General features: G+C 31.5%; 1 protein-coding gene across 1 annotated transcript in view; it reads left to right on the top strand.

Moving 5' to 3' along the window:
• The window catches only part of Kif18a (kinesin family member 18A), a 66,954-nt gene extending 53,797 nt beyond the window's left edge, over positions 1–13,157 (top strand). The window contains exons 14-17 of the mRNA XM_076844288.2: positions 3,261–3,702; positions 4,441–4,548; positions 10,159–10,268; positions 13,026–13,157. Of these exons, the coding sequence (XP_076700403.1) occupies positions 3,261–3,702; positions 4,441–4,548; positions 10,159–10,268; positions 13,026–13,108 (743 nt within the window). The 3' untranslated portion in view covers positions 13,109–13,157. The remainder of the gene's footprint in view (positions 1–3,260; positions 3,703–4,440; positions 4,549–10,158; positions 10,269–13,025) is intronic.
• Positions 13,158–15,706: the final 2,549 nt, after the last annotated feature.

Below are 15,706 nucleotides of genomic sequence, written 5' to 3'. Positions count from 1 at the left end.
TGTACTCCCAATGCCTGCATGTTACATGGCCTAATAACAATGAATTCTCTTTATGAAAGTGCAATCGTCTTAGATTTTTGCTGTTGCACCATAACTGACTGTAACTTTTTTTCCTTTCATTAAAAAAAAAAAATGCTCTTGTCTTTAAAATAGTGACGTTTTAACAAGTCTCATTCCTTTACATCCTATGGATTATAACTATCTCTGGGCAATAGAAATGCAGTACACCTACAAGATGTTCAAATGTTTTAAAGTCCCAAAAGATGACGTAGAAACAGCAGAATTGTTCAAAATTGTAAGATACACTGCTGCCTACTCCTTCTTATATATACTTAAGTATATATGCACTGATCTAATTCCTTAGTCCTCCCATGTGGCTGCCAATCTTTTCTATACAAGTTTATAACAAAGTATTTTTAATTCCTTATCCCCTTTGTGTAATAACCACACTGTTAGGATGTTTCATTGGCTGCCATCATCTATTAGGGTCCTAGGACAGCTGATAGCCTCACTATGTAATTCCCATTCTTGTTTTATGGAACTTTTCTAAAGGAATTACAATCTGCCTCCAGCTTCCTTCTTTATCACTTCTATTCTGTCGGCCCAACAATTATGGAATTTTGTTAGATAGTATTTTCCCAAGCTGAATCAGGAGAAACTGTACATCTACCTCAAGCCTGCTCTTCTGGAAATTTACCATACATCTCTTTTCTCTGATGGAAAAGTACAGCATATCTCTTTTATAGACATAGACCTAGCATGTCCAATAGTTTTTACAGCCAATAAGTGCCCCTAACCCAATATTTTCCCTCTTAAAGTAGCTACACTTATCTTTTTTTAAAATTTTATTTATTTTTTTTCCTACACTTATCTTAAAAGAGAAATATTATTTACATATTCTAGAAATTATATCCTTAGTGAAATGTAAGATGTATGTTTTTATTTTCATTAACAAGTGGGGTTATTATCATTTTAAACAGCTTGGCTGTTTAATTTTTATTTAAGCCTTTAAGTTTTATTTGCTCTGGTTGTCCCCTGAACCTTTCTTAGCATCTAGTCAGTCTTTGAGTAGTCCTGAAATGATGATGTTCTTTTATTGCTTTATCTAAATTTAATTACTGAAAGTATAAAAAGAAAAGAATACTTCATGTTTTGTTTTATATGTACTGATATCTATAGCACCTCTTCTACCAAGCCAAATAAAACAGTGATATGTGAATTCATATTAACATTTCATCTCCAGGTTTCTCCTGCAGTTTATCATATAGGAGAAGAGTTATAGCTGAGATATACTATTGTGACATTACTATTCTTTTTAGTGACAAATTGTTAATCTGATCATACCAAATATTATGTTGGGTATATGTTAAATTATCCCCTAGGACCTGTGGATATTTCTTCAGTGTCTTGTGGCAAGACTCCCATTTTCATGCTTTTTCTTTTTAGTAACAATAGGAAAAAAGTGGCCTTCCATCCTGGGTCAGCACTTCAGATTAACTCTTCCAGAAAAAAATCTTATTCCTTAAGATTTCATGCTCCATTATGTTCTGAATTTTTTTAATGTTGTTATAAAACCTGCATTTGAAAAAACACCTATATGTGCTTGTGTGAGCAATAATTTTGTTTTCTATTACAACCTATGATCAGCCTTGATAAACTGAATATCTGATCAAATAAAAGTGAGACATTTTTAAAAGTATTGTTTTAGAGATGACTGTTATTGATTTAATTATTAGAAGCTGAATTACCGTATTCCCTGTAAAAGTAGTAATGGTAACAGCTGAAGCTTATATTTCTAAAGCCTTTTTTTGAACCCTAAGTGTTTCTGTCATCTAATCCTAGAGAATTCCCTGTACATAAAAAGATAGCATACCTTTTTTTCCTAGGAGGTATTAATGCCCACACTGCTAAAGTGAGTTGCCCAAGGTCACTCAGTGAATCGTTGGTGAATCCAGAAATAGAATTCAAGTCTCCTGACTCCCAATTCAGTTCTCTATCCTCGATATAGTTTTCTATCCTCTATACCCCTGCTGCCTCTCATGGGAAAAGAAGTTAATCTTCCAGCTATTAATAGCCACCAAATTGGTGGTAGCAGCACAGTGGAGAAAAGTGACTGTCTTTACACTGCAGTATTAGTATAAAAATATCTGGTAATGGAAAATTTGACAAATGTCATGTTAAAGGGAGTGGAAAATTATTTTAAGATCTAGATCTCATTTATCTAGTTCTCAGAAAAGTAAAATTCCTTAATAGAACAGAGATCATATTTTTCTTCCTGTTTTTAAATTGTATTTCCTAGAGGGTAATTGTCAACCTTGCCATAGTAGAGCCTATTGTCAACTAACATGAGAATAAAGCATGTACTTACTGGTGATTGCTATACGTGTATTTTTTAACTTGGTGGAAATTTTGAATTGCTCTATTGAAATAACCCCTATTCTGTTTTCAGTGTTGTGTAAGTTAATATTATATAGTAAAGCAAATGTAACCAATTGGGAATTTTACTTCATGATTTAAAAACGTTGACAGAAATAGCATATTATAATCTCTTTCATGAGTGGTATACTCCAAACAAAGGTGCTTCATGTCATGCATCATGAAACAACCAAAATTAAGATAAAATATGGATAAGAAGATAAAGTAGAGAAGCAAATATATTTATTGGATGGAGAAAGAAGAAGTAACATAAATGTTGGAGATGTAGTAAAATGTAAAATTGAAAAGCTGTAGAAGTTGTAGGATATGACTGAAAAAAGCTTATCAAACTTGGGGCCTTCTTGATGTTTTAGAGTAATTGCTTTTTCAGAGTGGTAAGAGTTAAAATACTGTGAACTCTTCAAATTATGTTCATTTATCTTTGATATTAAAGCTAACTTTTCTAAATCTGTGAGTTTTATAAGACTGGAGACAAATAAACCAAGTAGAATGAATAATTAGCTATGTACCAGACATCATAAGAGATATATTTATTTAATTTACCTGGGATTTTATTGGTTACTGCCATTCTATCTTAAACCCAAGTTAGATATGAAGCTGGAAATTGCTTATGAATTGTTGGATTTGGTTGAAAATAATGAGTTTATTAATTTTATTTAAAGTTTTTAGCATTAAACCATATTTTCTTCCTTTCTAACTTATTTTCTTTTGTTTTTATCAACTGGTGAAGAATACTTTTATTAGTGATTTTTTTTTTAAATGAATGGGATTATTAGAAAACTATTTAGGTTAACATCATTAAACTTTTCAATTTTATTGAACAGATGCATCTTCAAGTGAATCTAATCTGCTTAAAATTACTCCACAAAAAAGAACTCGCAGAAAATTAATGCCTTCTCCCTCAAAAGCAAAACATACTCAGAAGTCTACACTGTCTGAAAGTATACAGCTTAATGATTCTCTCAGCAAAGAGCTTCAACCTATTGTGTATACTCCGGAAGACTGTAGAAAAACTTTGCAAAATCCATCTCCAATGGCCTTAATAAAACCATCATCACATACTAAAAGTTTTCAAGCCAGAAGCTCAAATATAAACAGTGATAATTCACTAAAAATGCTGTGTGAAGTAGATAGCCCTCTTAAGAGGAGAATAGAACAAAGACAGGAGGATTTGGACTCTACTTTTACTATATGTGAAGTTACCCAGAGCTTAAAGAATAAATCACCTGAACAGGAATCACTACCAAACAAAAACACTTTACAAAGGTACGAAGAAAAGAATATTTTCCTATTCTTTTGTTTTATTTTATACATAGCCCTGAAACTATTATCTTCCTTTTTTCATCATTAGCTATATTTGAAGTTTATTTCATGGATGACCAGGTGTGCTATCTTGATTATAAAACAATGTTTTATTTACTTGAAACCTTAAATATTTTTCTGAATATAAATCCACTAACAATATTTTAAAGTCTTAAATTTGATGTCTTAAATTGATTGATCCTCATTAAGATAAAAAAGACTTTAAAATATATTTAGTTTGTTCTTTATATTCCAAAGTTACATAACATAAGCCATTACTGGGGTATTACCATGTTTGCTATTACTCATTAATGTCTTCACTAAAGGAAATTTCACTGTTTTTTTTTTCCCCCACATTTTTCAAACCTCATCTTACTCTGAAGTAGTCAAGGTATCGTTGACTGTATTTCCTCTGCATAAATATTCATCTGCATCATCACACTCAATGTAATTATGGGAAGGAAAATAACTTTGCCTTTCTATACTGTAGGGAAAACAGAAATTTCTTAGTAATGACTCTACCCATGGGTTTAAAAAAGAAGAAAATCCCAGGGCATGTGAGGGGAATTTTGTAGTGTAGAGGAATGTTTTCCTTTAAATATCTATCAAATGGTTTCTGAAAGTATATCCCCCTTTTCTTCATAATATAAAGCAAGCTTATTCTCTCTCTCTCTTTTTTCCCCCCAAATATTTAATATACAGACTTGACCCTTCTTCGTTCTCAGCTAAGAATTCTGTGCCTATATCAAGTATAACGCCCTCTTACATGGCAATGACTGCTGCTGCCAAAAAGAAACGGAAACTAATAAGGTATGATTAAGCATAAATTGGTTCGGTCTCTAAAAGATAATCTTTATACTTTTGTTTCCTATAACTCTTTCTTATTTTTTGTAATTAGACTGTCAAGTCATATTTAAGCATTCTTATGGAAAATTGCTTTGAATGAGGCACTAGACTTGAAGGGAGAGCTTGCTGAAGCCCAAGTATTTCACTTGGTATTTATATAAAGTGTTCCATCTTTTAGATTATTAAAAATAAGTTGAAAATCTCCCAGCTTTCAAAATGTCACTTAAGTTCTTACTTTTCTTCTAGTTGCAATTTTTTACTCATTTCATTATTTGTCCTCTTAAACATTACAGAATTTCTTTAATCCTAGAATTATATTATCTTACTGGATTATGATATATGACTAACCTATAATGAAGTGGAAAGGCTACTGTTTCTGGCTATGACATTGTAGCTTGTGTCAGACCAAGGCACCCATCAAAAACAATTACAAATGTTTTACAGTTTTTAAAGCTGGATAAAGTATAACTAACAGCTGCTCGAAGGCACTGGAAAACAACCAAGGCAGCCGGGACTTGAGGGTCCAAGATCCTAAGGAAAGGGCTAACAGGTTCTAGAGAGAGAAACTTTCTCTGTTCCTTTTCCTCCATTTACTACTTGTGAATTCATGGCCTAACTCATAGAGGCCAATTGGATAATGGAATCTTAGAGTTATTAACAGTCTCACTGAACTAGGGAAACAAAATCACTCTTCAGCTTTGGCCCTCAAGGTTTGCCAATTTCTTAACTCTGGAGTAAGAGGCCAACCAAGAAACCAAGCTGAAAGTAACTGCTATGAGACTAAAGTATTAGCAGAATTTTGATATTCTTACAAAGCTACAACAGAAGAATTAGAGTTCAGGGAACATAATGAAGAGGAGGTCCTATCAAACACCCAAGATTTTACTTAAGATTCTTGAAGAGCTATTAGTAAGACAAACTAGAAATAGAACAGTTCTCGTAAAGCTGAAACAGACCTTAGATCATCTCATTCCTTACTTAGATCAATGTAATATCCCTCTTCTCTTCCTTCTCGACAACAGAAAATTTTAATATTTCTGGAAGAATATTATCCAGAACCTCTACAGCTTTTCATATATGTTTGGCATTTAAACAAAAATTATAGTTTGCCAGGAGATACAACTAACTGACTGAAAGTCAAGAAGAAGGGGGGAAGAGGCAATGATGCATAAATAATGTACAGAGTGAAATTTTCAGACAAGAACTTTAAAATTTTAGCTATGATTAATTTCAATAAAGTAGATAAGAGAAAAATTATCAAGAACTGGATTCTCTTAAAATGAATCGGATGAATAGTTTGGAATTAAAAAGAGAATTTAGCAAAATTAAGAACTCAATCAATTGAATAAATCAATAATAGCAAAAAGAGTATTATTGAGTTAGAAGATAGATGTATAGAAAAATATTCAAACTGATGCACAAAAGGAAAGAAAGATGGTGCCAGGTGCAGTGGTGTACACCCATAATCCCAGTGGCTTGGGAGGCTGAGACTGGAGGATTACAAGTTTAAAAGCCAGCCTCAGCAATTTATTAAGGCTGAAACCCTGTAGAGCCACTTAGTAAGACTTTACCTCTTTCTTTGCCATGTTATTATGGGGAGGAAAGTGGAAGGCCTTAAAATAAGTCTTTTAAATTTTCTGTTTTCTACCATAGACCTGTTGTCATCTAGGCTACAGGAAACAAATTTACAAATAGCATACTTATTCATGATTCTCAGAGTATCTTCTAATAGGTGAATTTAGGATCTGTTCTTGCAGCTTCAAAGCAAAGTGCTGAAGACCCCTGAAATGTGTAAATTTAAAATTTATGGGTTAATTTGTCTTGAATGTCTCTGACTGTCCATGACACTTAAAATTTTATGCAGTAGTGCTCCCTTATATATGGTTTCATTTACACTGAACCAAAGTCTGAAAATATTAGGTAGAAAATTTCAGAAGTTAACAATAAGTTATAACTTGCATGCCATTCTGGTAGCATGATGAAATCTTGCACTCTTTCCCTCTTTCTCACTTCATGAAGCACCCAGTTTACCCACCATATCAATATGGCATATGCTGTGTGCCTGTTAGCCACTTAGTAGCTACCTTGGTTATCAGATCGACTCTCCTGATATCACAGTACTTGTTTTTCAAATTCCCCTTGTTTTACTTAACAGTTGGCTAGAAGCAAAAAAGCAATGATGCTGGCAATTCGATATGCCAAAGAGAAGATATAAATTGCCTCCTTAGAAAAAAAAGAAGAGAAAGAAATTTATCATGTATATGTATGTATAAGGAAAAATAGCATGTATTGGAATCAGTATGATCCATGATTTCAGGCATCCACTGCGGTCCTGGAATGATACTCTGTAGCTAAGGATCAACTACTTACTATATTTTGCTAAGGGACAAATTTGAATTATGCAATTAGTGTAGCTCATTTATTCAAGTCAGCCACTTCATGAATAAGCCTAGCTAGCTGTCATCATCTGTTTCATCCATTTTATCACTAATTTGTATTATGTCAATTTTGTCTTTCATTCTATTCATTAATGTTAAATTTTCTGGTTCTTTACTGGTAACATGCTCTGTTGTGTTTACTAAAATCTAAGAATAATCTTAAAATGTAAACATAGTCATTACCAAATCACATGATTTTTCAAGAAATGTCTAGGTATGTGACGTGTGTGTTTGGAGTGGTTTTAGATGAGTTAAAAGACATGAGCAACTCATATTATGAAATCACATTAAAAGACATGTAAAGAAAGTAACTCGATTTCTCATATCCTATTAACTACTTTATTACATTCCCTCTGGTACAAATAATTAGATCCTGCCATTAACTAAGGTTAGAAGAGATTAATGCTAGAAATGTACATAATTACTTTTTTTTAATCTTCCTTTTCCTCAATTAAAGCTACATGAGCTTGAGAGTAATAAACTCTGGTATTTTCCACTTAACATCTTTTATATACATATGTAGGTGTGTATATATTCTAATATGGTTTTAAAAACTGAAGAAGGAAATCTTCATGTTTATTTATTTTATACCCAAAAATGGCCTCACACTTGTTATTCCTTTTTAGTGTTTTTAGAAAGATATCTCATAATTCTAACTAGAAATTAGTTCAACTGAAAGATTATGATATATATTGTTTACTAAATAGCACTATATATGTAAAGAAGCAGAAGATTAATTCTGAAGTTTTAGTAGTTTTAGTTATAGAAATATATTGGAAGACTCTGGATGTCTTCTCAATATCATATTTAACATAATTTGTATTTATACTCATAGCAATTTTAAGTCTTTTCTTTATGATATGAATTATAAATGATAAACTTTGGGTACATTACTGCGAATAGAACCCAGGGACACTGTGCTACATCTCCAGCCTTTTTTTTTTTCTTTGCAATAGATTCTTACTAAGTTGCCCAGATCTAAATAATAAACATTTAATTCATTAACTATTTTATATAATCCCAAATATGTTTGAGTGTTCTTGACTTATGTATAAATATACAAAATATTTTTATTAGGTTTGGATTTCAGTCCTAGAAATATGAGATTTAGTCTAATAGATTTATTCAAAAGTTTGATTTTCAAATAAGTACATGCTGTAGGTAGAAATGTAAGGTCCTGGAACTAGCCAAAGTAAAGAATCATCAAATAATAAATATGACTTTAACATAAATTGTAGAGAATAGTATCTCTAATCAAAAATAACCAGTGACATTTTTTTTAAAAAAGTGTTTACTATTCAAAACAGAATTGTAGTAACTTTGGGTGGATGGAACCCAAAGGAGCTTTACCACTGAACCAAGTCCCCGGCCCTTTTATTTTGAGACAGGGCCTCACTAAGTTACTGAGGCTGTCTTTGAACCTGCAGTCCTCTTGCCTCAGCTTTGCCAGCCACTGGGATTACAGGCATGCACCACTATGCCTGGTTTACAGTAACTTTAACACCATTTGGGAATGAAATTTTTTGATAATTGAATTTATTTGTATAACATTAGTACTTTATTGCATAATTTTTGTTTTATATCGTTCACATTTTTTCACATAGTAGGTATAATCAGCATTATGAATACCATAATTGGTTTTCTCAGGCATTGTATAAAATTGAGGTATTTCAGTTGAATATTTTTCTCTTCATTCAGTGTTCTCAGAAGCCAGGCTATTTTTCTTTGCTTATTAAATTGGTATTTCTGACTATTTGCAATGAGCATACCACTATTTCTCCCTGTTCCACAAACATACACTCACACCAATTTACCACAATTGAAATTGCTGGAAGAGTAAGTTATTGTCTTAAAGAGAAGTTCCCAATCATTAATACAGTTGACAATCAAATTAGCATCAATTTGTAAAATGGTATATATTAGTAAAAAAAAATTCCTAAAATTTGCTTGTTTGAATTACTGTAGAAAAGGGGTGTTTATCACCCACCAAAGCCCCTAGCCTGTTAAATTTCAATTAATACTCTCTAGAGTAAGTATTGGGGGGTTTGGGGGGTCTTTTGTTTTTTGGTACCAGGCATTAAACCCAGGGGCACTTAAACACTAAGCCACATCCCCCTTTGCTTTTTATTTTTATTTTTGAGACAGGGTCTCACTAAATTGTTTAGTGCCTTGCTGAGTTGCTGAGGCTGGCCTCTAATTTACAGTCATCCTACCTTGAATCTCTGGGATTACAGGCATGTGCCACATGCCTAGCTAAGGATTGTATTTTTTTCTTTTATTAGCTACACATGACATTACAATGATCTTGGCAATTCATACATTTGAATCAGTTGGGGTAAGATTGTATTTTTAAGAACCCTTATTAAACTTACCATATCTAAAAAATCCATAGCTCCTTTAAGTCTAAAAACTTTAGCACTGTTTTTTTTTTTTTTATTCTACCTTATATTACTTCAAGTATTTGTATTTTTTTTCCTCATTTTGTGTCCATTGTATAAGTTTTAAGGATAGGAGTTGTACTTTATTTGTATAACCTATAACACAGGTTATGATGTGTGTTTAAGAATATATCAACTAAATTTGAGTTAGAATTCAGCCCAATAACAATGTAAGGCTGGTAAAATTTTTGAGGATGAACAAATGCAAATAGGGAATTTATTCCAATATCTGTCATTGGAATGACCTAATACAGTTTTAAATTTATTATAATTTGTAGTTATGTTTTGATTTAAAAACACGTTTCCAGATAATCTCAGTATTTACGTTCCCCTGATTAAGGTTCTTGCTTCAAATTAGCAGTAAGAGCTTAGCTCTTCACCCATTGTCACCATGCACTACTTACCTTTACACTTTGAATTAGCAGTGCTTACTAGTATTTCAGCACAGCATACCGGAAATATTTTGGTACGAAATTCTTACTTACACCCACAATTATAACTGAATAAACATCATTAAAGTCACACACAACTAGATTTCTCTCTAAGCCAAAAATGTTGTTAGTGTCTTTAATTACTTCTGTAGGATTTTGCAACTTAATATTTCTGTATTTGATTTACTTTATTATTGTTTCATATAGAACGTGAATTTCAACGTAAAAAATATAAAATTTACTTAAATAAAAACTTTTCCCCTCAAGTTCCACATCAGATATTCCATTAACTGCTGAAGAAAATCATGGATTTGCCAAGCGCATTCGACAAGATAATTCAAGTAATACACTCTCACAAGAAAACAGACCTACAACGGGTATGTCACAGCTCTTAATTTGATATTTAATTATCTAACATACATGTAGTAAGTAGTTTGCTTTTTTTTTTAACAATGTTCTCTTTAAAATCCCCTTTTATATACTACTACTTATCATCTTTATTATATGGAAAACAAGTGTGATTATCCACACATTACAGATAAGGAAACTTAAGGTACAAAATGTAAACCACCTTTCCAAATTCAAACAGATTTTATTATGATGGAGCCAGAACTCAGAACCAGACCCCCCCAACTTTGCATTCTAAATCCTTTTTGTAATCTATAGTGCCTCTTATTGCTGAATTATTTATAAGTTAATTAATTCTATTTTATAAATAAATGATTACCCCTTGAACTTTTTTTCTTATTAAAAAGAATAGATGGGCTGGGATTGTGGCTCAGTGGTAGAGCGCTCGTCTAGCACATGTGAGGCCCTAGGTTCGATCCTCAGCACCACATAAAAATAAATAAATAAAATAAAGGTATTGTTTAAAATAATAATAATAGATATACTTATTTGTGTAATTAATGTAAAGGCTCCAGTTTGTACCTAGTTAAAATCACATTCTAACTCTCATTGGCAAATCGTAAAAGATAGTAATGAAGGTGACTATACTTTCCCAACTACATATGGGAATGACATGAGTTCATGGTAACTGGAGCCCTTTGGTTGAACTAGATGTGTGTTGTGCCAGCCAGATTCTCAGCCATGATGTCCAGACCTCTCTCTGCACTACAGTTCTTAAGACTGCATTCAGAAAATATTTATTTACTAAGTACTCACCTGGTGCTAGGACCTGTAAAAAAAAAAAAAAAAAAAAAAAAAAATCAATTAAGACCCAGTTTGATTTGTTTTCTCTAAAGGAACTTATAGTGTTTGGAACTTAAAGGAGTCTTGTGAAATAATGAGGTTTTTCTATGACTAGCATGAAAGCTATTGTTGCTTTTTTCTGTTAATGCTCTTTGGTTAGAGTCATAAAAATTCTCAATTGTAACTTTGACAAATGCTTATTTCTGTAATGCTTACCTTAAGTTTAATGGAAATGTTCTTTATGCAAGTTAAAAAAAAATCAGACAGTAAGGTACCTAAATGGAAAGTTTACTGTGATTATTTGGTTTAACATGCTGGACTTAACAGTGGGTGTTTGAGTTGGTGTTAAGTGTATTCTGCTCTGTTTGTCTCCTGAAAAAAAAAACTCTTTTTAAGAAGTTGATTCTATAACCAAATAATAAATTTACGAAAATTCTCAAATTATAGAAATTTGTTTTTTCTAGTATACTTACCAAATAGCTCTTATTTAAAGAAAAGTGAGCCAGGCGTGTTGGCACACACCTGTAAATCCTAGCTGAGATTTACAGATTTCTCTAACTGTTCAGTTAAAAGTAGTTGCTTTCTTTCTCATTGATGGTCCTTTTTTTTTCATTTGTATGCTGTTAGTTGAAAAACCCAAATAAAAATTCTAAAGAAAGCAATTATTACTTTTCTAGAAATTTCTGATACCTACTTGGGCATTTTCACTTAGATATTCTAATGTATATGAAATACTATCTTATAAATGAATATCTCTTTCTAAGTGTTCCATTGTCCTTAACAATCAATACTTTTTAAAATCTAGGTTAAATCTTTTTTTCCTTTTTGGTGAGTACTATAGTTTAGTATGATCTCCTACTTTTTTCTTCTATAGTAGTTTAAAAAAAAATACTCCTCTTTATTTTCTTTAATTTTGGGGCACTGGGGATTGAACTCAAGGGCACTCAACCACTGAGCCACATCCTCAGCCCTATTTTGTATTTTATTTAGAGACAAGGTCTTACTGAGTTACATAGCACCTCACAATTGCTGAGGCTGGCTTTGAACTCACAGTCCTCCTGCCTCACCTGGGATTTACAGGTGTGCGCCACTGCACCTGGCTTACTTCTCCTTAAATATGAGCTATTTAATCCATTCTTTGATAATAGGTATCCTAGAAAAACCAATTTCTATGATTTGAAAATTTTTTTAAGTTTATTATTTGGTTGTAGAATCAACTTCTTAAAAAGAGTTTTCCCAAGAAATAATGTCAAGAAAATAAATGCCTTTAGAACTAAAACCAAATGTAACCCAAAAAAAATAAATAACTAGACTGATCTCAAAAAATCAGTGACACCCTATTATAACAACACTTTGCTGAGTTTGGTATCATTGTAAAGGCAGATAAAGACCCAGAAGAATGGGCCTAGTAGATAAAATCAATTTGAAGGGGATTAAGGGATCTGTAGCAGGCCATTAGAATAGACAAACTCTAGATAGGGCAGACAGGTGGGAGGGGAATGGAGGGGGTATGGGGTAAGAAATGATGGTGGAATGTGATGGACATTATTATTCAAAGTACATGTATAAAGATACAAATTGGTGTGATTATACTTTGTATACAACCAGAGATATTTAAAATTGTGCTCTATATATGTAATAAGAATTGTATTGCATTCCGCTGTCATATATAAATTAAAAAATAATGTAAAAGAAAGTACAAGATGCAAAGACTTGGAAGTTTAAAGCTTTGGGGAAATAATCTAAAGATTTTCTAAAAACTGATTATACAAGAAAGAAAGCAGCAAATCCCTATAGAAATGGCCTTTCATCAGTGAGAAGAAAACAAAGTGAATGAAATAAGTTTATTCAGTGACTTAATTTTTAATAAAAGATGAATGAATAGTGAAAACTTTTTAAATGATACTTTCACTTTATTTATCCATTGTTTTATTTTTCTCTAGGGTATAAAAGAAACATCTATAAAGTAAATTCAAACATGGTTAGAAAATTTGGAAGAAACATTTCGAAAGGAAATCTGAGATAAGTCACTTTGAAATCAAGGGAAATGAAATTGATCACATCTATTTTTTTTATAAGTGTCAGAATCCTTTAAAATGTACTTAAAATCTTTGAAACAAAATCATCTATATAGCTGTTTACTCAAATTTCTTCAGCAAGCAAAAAAAAAAAAAAGAGAGACTTTGTTTTCTTCTTTTGTACTTTAAATAAATATAAAATGTCAACAAAAGTTTTAGGTTTTTGAAATATTTGTTATTCTTTAAAATCCCTAAATCAGTTTGGCGGCAGTTTAGTTCTACTGTGCTACAACAAGTTGATTAGGACATTTTAGAAAACAATAGAGAGTTAAATTATTCTTATAGTTTTTTTAAAATAAGGCAAATTTAGAAGTAATAAAATTATGGTCCAAGATGTATTTAGTCTTCTATTATGTTTCATACATTATTTTACTCACATATAACTTTTTTTCTGAAAATACTTTGTACAAATGTAGATATTTGTGCTGATAAGGTTGTTGTAAATAGTATTTAAATGGTCATTGTGAATTAAATATTTTATTGTTCTTTGCTATTTTATATATTAAAGAAGTAGATTTTAAAGTATTTGATTTTTCTATCTCATTACTTCCCCTTACTAAATTACTGTATATAAAGTGTGAATTTTGTAAATTTGTGTTTCAGATGAGATCAAGGTATATTGTATGAGAGCCAACTCTGAAAATAATGAGAAAATAGTTATTTATACTTGCTGCTATAGGAATTACATGGAGTTACAACTTAGATAATCTATTTACCTGCTTTGTTTGGCCTCTTTTTCTGCTCACTACAAAAATATTTAGTTGAGTGAACTTTTGTGTAGCATAGAAACCTTTACACTAAAGCAAACAGTGATACAATAAGTAATTGAGACATTTTGAGACTTCTGGTCAAATTTTCTATTTAAAATGGGATTGATAAAGTGAGAGAAAAAATACTCTTTACAGTTCCTTCCAATTCTGACTTAAAGTAATTTCATATTCATAGGAATATATTCAGGATCTGTCATAGAGAAAGCTGCCATAAATGCGGGTTTGTTTTTTTTTTTATCTCTGGTAATAAGGTTTTTGATTGAATTGCCTGAATGTGGTGACAATCACTTTCACATCTCGACTCTCTGTTAATCCTTTCAGTATATTTTAAGTAACTGTTTACTTCAAAAAAAAAAAAAAGGAAAAAAATGTTTTTACAAGATATTGATGAGTGACTAGCTGGTATGTTAAGTCACCATACCTCATTGTCCACCTCATACCATAAAGTTTGAGTGTAGTTTTCTTATATGCCATTTTTGTCTCTAGAGATTTTTGCCTTCTGGAAAACATTAATACTTCTTTTACAATGCAACTACATTAAGGAGAAATTAGGGGGAATCAAACATGAGGGTGGGAAAAGAAAGCCATTGAATATGTAAATGAAGAAAAACTATGAATTTAAGCTAGAATAAGAATGCTATTTCATTAAGTTACTATGAAATCATTTTAAATGGACTTTACATAAAAAGTGAACCAATCATAATTAACCAGTACTCAGATTGTGAAATAGAAAATTATTACTACCTCAGAAAGACTCCTTTTATGCTACAAATAGGAAAAAAGAAGACAAAGTATCCCTATTGTGGAGTACATGATTCTATATTTAGAAGAGTCAAAAAACTCTACCAAAAAACTTCTAGAACAGGGTGCTAATAATAATGCAGTCATGGAATAAAAACACATATTTATGAAGGAAATAAAGTTGGTAGCACAGCACTCAAAACCTTTGTCATTGACATTAAAAGCAAGACTTCAACCTAATAAAAACAGTAGCACAGTTTTACACATTAAATAAATACACCTTTTGCCTTGAAAAAGAACTGAAGTTTGCTTGTGGAAATGATTGTCAAAAAGGATTGCAACTTGTGAGTTCCCAGGAAGTGATAGAAGGAGGATGATCTGAAACCAGACAGAAATGTATAACACCAGCTGTAAATGACTGGCTCATTTTCATAAGGTGTGTTCATTTTTATATTCTCATGCAGCTCAGTTCAGCTGAGTGCAGCTTTCTGTGTTCACCTATTTTAGCTAGATGAAACCTTGTGTAAGCAAGCACAAATTTTTACTTATGTTCAAATCATATATCAAAGATATAAAAGCAAACTCACATTTCAAAATAGTTACAGCAAAACTAATTAAATATGTTGGATTTATCTTTGATATCTAAAGAGGGATTAATATTCACAAGAAGTAATATTTTAAATTATCTTTTGACCTCTTCATATTTAAATAACTTGGAACTAAAATAAACCTGCTCAATGAGAGCTTTGGTATAAATGAAATTGCAAGATTTAGAGTCATATAGGATATTCTGACCTTATTTTTGAGACTGATTTTTCAGCCATTAGTCTCATGAAATGTCCTACCATTTGTGAAGGAAGGGACTATTAGTCTATATCTCTTAGTCAACACATAATAATTTAATACTTATTGGCACTCTTATTATGTATAAATGCTTTAAATGAAATTTTTACTTATTTCTCAAAAGTCATTATAGTAGATGATAAGGATCATGCACATAATAAATATGTTCAAGTTTTATTTATCCATTAAAAC

Source organism: Callospermophilus lateralis, chromosome 2, assembly GCF_048772815.1.
Source record: "Callospermophilus lateralis isolate mCalLat2 chromosome 2, mCalLat2.hap1, whole genome shotgun sequence".
NCBI lineage: Eukaryota > Metazoa > Chordata > Mammalia > Rodentia > Sciuridae > Callospermophilus > Callospermophilus lateralis.
This window is presented reverse-complemented; position numbering and strand designations above follow the sequence as displayed.